Source organism: Tympanuchus pallidicinctus, unplaced genomic scaffold (genome assembly GCF_026119805.1).
Source record: "Tympanuchus pallidicinctus isolate F22 unplaced genomic scaffold, pur_lepc_1.0 scaffold15, whole genome shotgun sequence".
NCBI lineage: Eukaryota > Metazoa > Chordata > Aves > Galliformes > Phasianidae > Tympanuchus > Tympanuchus pallidicinctus.
In genome coordinates this window covers 30,675,147-30,681,611 of record NW_026294669.1, presented here as the reverse complement: position 1 = coordinate 30,681,611, position 6,465 = coordinate 30,675,147, and the positions used below count along the sequence as shown (strand labels likewise).

At 46.4% G+C, this 6,465-nt stretch overlaps 1 protein-coding gene across 2 annotated transcripts in view; it reads left to right on the top strand.

Moving 5' to 3' along the window:
* Positions 1–406: 406 nt before the first annotated feature.
* The window catches only part of FAM171B (family with sequence similarity 171 member B), a 35,880-nt gene continuing 29,821 nt past the window's right edge, over positions 407–6,465 (top strand). For both annotated transcript variants that reach the window (XR_008204826.1, XM_052675767.1), the window contains exon 1: positions 407–630. Coding sequence is in view for 1 of the 2 variants with exons in the window: in XM_052675767.1 (XP_052531727.1) it covers positions 486–630 (145 nt within the window). In the remaining variant the exon portion in view is untranslated. The remainder of the gene's footprint in view (positions 631–6,465) is intronic.

Sequence of the window (6,465 nt, the reverse complement as noted above, 5' to 3'; positions counted from 1 at the left end):
ACTACTGAAGCAACACATGGAAAAGCTTCAGCACCTGCCTCTCTGAAATCAAGGCACGGCCGCGTCGGTGCCGTCATGAAATGCTCAGCGAGGCAGTCCCCACACGCTTTCAGCACTTAGCCCTGCAGATGATGGACACCGTTCAGTCCGAGGGCGGCGAGGCCCCGGCGCTGCTGCCAGAGCCGTTTCACCTCATTGTCACTGCGGGCTCTGCTCCCGGGCACCAGCGACAGGACGGGGTGCGCCGAGGGAGGCTGGGCTCGGATGTAAGGAAAAACTCATGTGAAAGAGCGGCGATGCCAGGGATACGGCCGGGTCACCACCCGTGGAGGCTCGCGAACGGAACGCCGCAGCCCCAGCGCCGCCCCTCCGTGCGGCCCCGCCCCGACACGTAGCGGAGGGGCGGGCTCAGCGGCCGCTTGGGCCGGAGCTCCCGGTGCGGTGTTCGCTCGCGATGCTCCTCCGCTGCCCGCGGGCTGCCCGCCATGCCGGGGACCCGCGGGCCGCTTTCCTCTCTGCTCCTGGCGCTGCTGTTGCTACTGAGGGGACGGCCGATGGCGGCTGCCGCCACCCGCCCGCAGCCGGAGCGAGCGGCGCTACCGGGGGGAGCCCCCGCCTCGGCGGCCTCAGGTAACGGCCCCTGACCTGCCTTCGCTTCCCGCCTTCCCTGAGGAGAATTCTCCTCTCCCTCCGCGGGGAGCGCGACCCCGAGGAGCCCCGTTTGCGCGAAGCATTGAAATGGGGCGGGGGAGATAAGCGGCTGTGGCGCAGGGTCGGGCGGAGCAGAACCGTGTTGGTGCGGCTGTGTCGTACCTGCGCGGAGGCTGCGAGAGAGGAGCCAAGCGGAGCGGGATCCATCTTTGATAGCGCGGCTGCCCCGAGGCGGGAGGGGAGGGGAGGTGAGGGAAGGGAGGCGCGCGGCGCGCCCCGCGAGGTGCCGTTCGCGGGGTGCCGTCCTCGGCGGGCGCCGAGCCGCCGAATCACCGCCGGCCGCCGCCGTATCCACGCGCGGAGCTGCGGCCACCGCGAGGCGTTCGTCGTCGCGTTTGTAGATGCGTTCTGAAGCCTTTAGGGCTCGAGTTAGGAGCAGGCTAACGTTTGCCTTGACGTATTGCCTTTCGTCGGAGGATCCCGGAGCGGTTTCAGGCGTTAATTATTGAAGCTCTTTTAGCACCCGGGCTCCATTTGGGGTTTCGGTGAAGTATATGCTTGGCTGTGCCGCGTGTGCATTTCTGTTTCCAGCTGCCTCCGAGAAGGTAATGTATGCTTAGCTTTGGGCATATGGTTAGCATTGCTGTGGAATCGAAGTGCGTGCACACCAAGGTGTGTATGTGAACTGGGAAACAAGCACAAAGGAAGGGGGAAAAAAATCCCAAATTATGGTCTTGTAAGTTCTTAAATGTGGGAAGCAAGAAGCCGCATTGGGTAGAATGTGAGCAGATGCTTGAATGTTCCTGATACGTGCTTAGAAATGTATTAATTTGATTTTTGTGGTTTATTGGTTGCTTTTTTTTTTTTTTTTTTAATTGCTTTAAGTCAAAAGATCTTACCTGTAGGGCTGCAGGAAGGCTGTCCTCCTTTGGAACAGATTCTTTTCTAGTTATTTTGGCTCTCTTCTTTTTTTCAGAGGAATGTGACATGCATCACCACTGTGAAAAGGCACTGTCAGCATTTCTACCTTGTGCAGCCAGCATTTTGCTCATTAAAACCAGCAAAAAAGACCCTTTTTTGTGATTCGCTGGTTCTCTCTGGATTTGTGTATTGATTGTGTTTTGTTCTGAGAAGCTCTGGGACCTTGCTGCCATCAGTGCTGCCAAAATCCCTGTGGTACCCAGTCTGACCCCAGCACCATTTGTTCACAGTTGTGGCTGTTGCAGATCCACGTGCCTGGCCGTTGCTGCTTTGCTTTATTTGCTTACTGTGTCTCGTGGCTTTGCAAGTGCTGAAATGATAATATGGGATGTAGCTTTCATAATCAATCCCACCTTACGAACGTTAGAAGCAATCATTTGTACTGCCCTTAGCATTTGGTTATGTCACGTCTAACCACAGCTACAGCTTTGTTTTACTCGTTGGGCTGGCTTTCTAAATCATCTTTTTTTTTTCTCCTGTCATAACAAATTGATAAAACCTACAGTGATAAATCTTAAAAAGCAACAAGCTAATCACCATCAGGAAACCTCCTATGAAATCTGCTAAGCGCTGCTGTATTTCATGTGGCATTTCCTTTCGATCAAGTGCTGGGGGTAACTTTTGTTATCTTGACGCATCTGAAATTTTAAAAAGTAACGGCTTGACTCTGGACCTGGATTTATCAGATATTCGTGTCCCACCCCCTCTCAATGAGCTGCCCTTGTGATGGCTCACTGCCGAAAGGCAGGCAGGATAAATGGCTGTTGCTTTGCTCGCAGGATGCTGGCAGCAGAGTGTTCCCTAAGGGCAGTGCTCTGAAAGGCCGCTCCTGCAGCAGCTGCAGACCCTGTGCTGGGGATCTGCAGGCAAGCGGAAGGGGAGAAACCTGAGTTTGGATTCGTGCTGGTTGTTTGTGATTCCAGTGTTGAAAGGGAGAAGGAGACATAACCTCCTAGAACAGAGAGCTGAGGTTGGAGTTCACAACCTTTTCTCGTTTGACACTCTGATATCCATGTCCCTGCTCTATCCGGGCTAATTATGCAGTTTAACAGATCAATTCCCTCCTGGCTTAACAAACTTCTGCCAGAGTAATTCACATGCTGCTTAGGAAGAGATGCTCACGTCTGCACAGCTGTGTGTGAGGGTGCTGGGGTGCACAATGTACTGCTAACATGGAAGTGGAGTGATGAGGAGGCCATTGCGTGTGATTGAATAGTTGTTCTGTTCTCCTCCTCTTTCTTCTCCCTTAAAAACAACAACAAACCCACCGCTGCCAGAAGAAATAATAAAATACTGAAGGGTAGGCAATGAAAATGTGCACAAGAGAGACTTGGTTCAAGAAGTTACTCTGACTCATGCTATCTAATGAATGTAGCTATTCTTCCAAATTATAGAAGAAAGTATTCAGGAAGAGAAAGCCAGCCGTTGTGGTGAAGGTGCTGATTGCCATAGTGGAGAGCCTGTCTTGGTTCCTTGTTATTCATAGGGAGTTTTCCCATTTTCTGTGTGTCGGTTCAGACATCTGGGCTCTGGTGTGCAGCGGTGATCAAAGCGAAGTCAGTGCGAGCTTCAGATACTCAGCATTGGGTCTGTGGGTTTGAGCGCAGGATTCAGGAGGCAGTAAATCATAGTCGTGGCTTTGATCCTAGCAAATGTTATTTATTTATTTATTTTCTTTGCTAATGTGTATCAATGCACATTCTTTGCAGGAGGTATGGGGGTTGTAGTTGACAACGTTTAAGAAGCGTGGATATTCTGGAAGTGGTTCGTTGTTGTTCTCGTTATCATGTAGATCCTGTGCAGTAATCTAAGCAGAGACCCCTAATTGCATATGTGATGCTTAACTGCCTCGGTTCTGTGGCAGATCTGATGTGTACTGAATGAACAATGCTGGGGGAAAAACAGCCATTGTGTGAGTAGGAGCTACCACAGTGTGTGTAAATAAATAGGAAGATGTGCACCTTATTAAAGTTTCAAAAAAGAAAACAAAAAAAACAACATTAAGTTAGGTTTAAACTGTGTTGAAGAATACTAATTGTCATGTCCTTAAGCATATGTCGTATCACTGCATGTTTTGCTCTGTGGGTACTCGCCATACCCTTTGAGATCCCAGCATCAACAAGGAAAGACTTGACTTGCCTTCCAACACAATAAATCATCTCCAATCTACATTATGTTATGAATTCAGGGAAAAGAAACTTATTTATTTTGCTTTTCTTTTGCTGTTGTGTTTTTTTTTTTTTAATGGCAGGTGGCCTTGTACACGACAGATCAGCTTGTTTTTTTGCTGGGTGAAATGCAGGCGGTAGCAGGTGACAGTTCTGTTGGTTGAGGCTGATAAGAGAAATACTTGAATGCTGGAAAGCTCTGAAGAAAATAAGAGGCTACTTTTGTCAGCCATGTCTGGATGCTGCCTGTGCAATTGGGTTCTGTGCCTGTTTCTCAGCATTATCTATTTGCCTCTGATATTAAGTTGCTATCTAATTTGAAGCCATGTTCTAGACAAGGGATTTCTCACTAAAATTTTTCTAAACTTCTTTGTCTTATTTGTTCTGATCATTCAAGGAGGAGGTAGCTTTCTTGTGTGTCCTTTCTTCTGAAATAATGAAACAGAAATATTTCTGACGCTGTCTTGCGTTTGGTTTTGATAGCTTGTTCTGTCAATCTGGTTTGAGTTAGTGATAATGAATTGTCATCCACTTCTGTTTGTTTGTTTTAATAATACAGTGCTGTGTGAATGATTCGTTGCTTGGTGGTGTCTTGCCCCTCTAGGCAGTGGGCAGGCGTTAGTAGGGTAGGAATAAACCCAGTGCTGCTTTAGAGCTTCTGGTGCATGCAGAGACCCTGAAAAAATGAGTGAGGAGTTAAAAGCTGAATAGGAAATGGTGCAGTGCTCTTACTAAGAAGAAAATTGAGCAGTTTTAACAGTTTGTGCTGAGAAAGTCAGAGCTCTCTAATTAAAGAGCTCTAATCAGCTCTGGGGTTAATTGTTTCAGACAACCAGGAAAATGTTTTTCTTACCCAGTTGGTATTGGAATGTAACTGGTGTCAGGGCAGATGATGTATTTTTAAGGTATCAAAGCTCATGAGTGAAATTACACTACTTGTTTACTATTTGGACATGGAGGACCTAGTTGAGGATTTTTGACAAAAGAGAATTTTTAATGCTTTAAATTATTTCAGATGTAAATGTTTGTTGGGAATTGGTATGTTTCATATGTAGAGAACTTCTGTGAAACTTAGGAGAGACTGAGTTGCGATATGGAAAACAATTCATTATCAAAAAGAACTGCAAAAGTATTACATGCATCAACAACAAAACGGTTTTGTGCAAGCAGCAATGAAATTTCAAACAACCAACTGCACCTCCTTGATAGGAGCTTGGAAAAGAGCTATTTAATTGCTCCTGAATTTTCTCAGCCTCTGAAATCTGTAGTAGTGATTTCTCAGTTAGGTGAGAACGCACAGAAAGATTGCAAGACTTAAACTTGTCCTGATTTATTAGACCTGATGGTCTTAAGTGACTTAGCTTTCTGTGCTGCTGTGAAGCTTAGTAATAGAACAGAACACAAGGAGGGGCATTAGGACGCATGAGAGAGGTGATAAAGCATCTGTGGTTTGAGTCAGAAGGGAGTAATGAAAAAAGAGGAGATTTCATTTGTTTGTCCGTGTGTTCCTCAGTTTAAGCATTCTGTCCCTAATAGAAGAAAAAGAAGAGTTTGCATTTCTGTCGTTGAGCACAAAGAAAAAAAATGTTACTTTGGTCTTTGGTGAAGTGTGTAGATATAAATGGGAAAGTACTGGAGAGTTCTGAACAGGTAGGTAGCTTTCGAGTATTTTTAGTGAAACCTGGAATGTATTACACAGCATTTAAAAAAAAAAAAAAAAGGTAAGAAAAAAGTTGGGAGAAGGAAGGGCAGGATTGACTATTCATGAAAATGGGATCTATGGTTCTGCCTGGCAGAAGTGGCAGGAAGTGGGAGCCATCAGTGATGGCAGGAAGCTGTGGGTTGCAAGGGGTGGTTTTTGCAGTTCTTTGTTTTTTTCAAGTTTCATTGCTTCTCCTAGTCTCCTGGCAGGCAAGACACTATCAAAGACTAATTGATATGTAAAAAACATTCACCCAGTTGCTGTCATGCTTAAAAAAAAAAAAAAAGGCTGTTTAGTGATTTGGAATACAAGTGCTATCTGTGTCACTGGGGATCTGTGGTATGTTTCATCTGTGAGCTAGCTGAGTGGATGAAGCCTCTGAAGACAGAGGCAAAGATCTGAGAGGAAAGCTTATTCAGAATGAACCTCTTTTTTGGCATTAAAAAAAAAAAGGGAATGACTCATTTGCCTAGAAAGCTGCACATTTTTTATCATCACTGTACCTTGCTGTAGCAGATGAGGATTTGAGGCGTGATGTGATAGAACAGTTGAGTCCTCTGTATCACTGCTGGCTTAATTCCAGATTTGGAGGTTGAGAGCAATCCGGAGTGTCATCGGAGCACCCAGATCGATTGGTTAGGAGTGGCCTTTGCACTGTAGAGGTTAGTGCAGTTTTGAATTACCCTTCTGTGTTCTGTAGGATGAAAACATCACCAGTGATAGCTTGTCCTACGTAATCTGGTTTGACAGGACATAGCCAGCAGAATTTCAGTACACCTTATGTGTGCTCTAAATAGCATCTTCCACACGTCTGCAGGAAACAGCCTCTCACAGGCTGCAGAGGGGCTATTGCACTTCCTGCTTTGCGCTCACTGTTTCTGAGGAAACATGAAGCTTGAAATTTTGATGATAGCACATTTGAAATGAGGACATGAATATGCACAGCTGTACAATCAGCAGCAT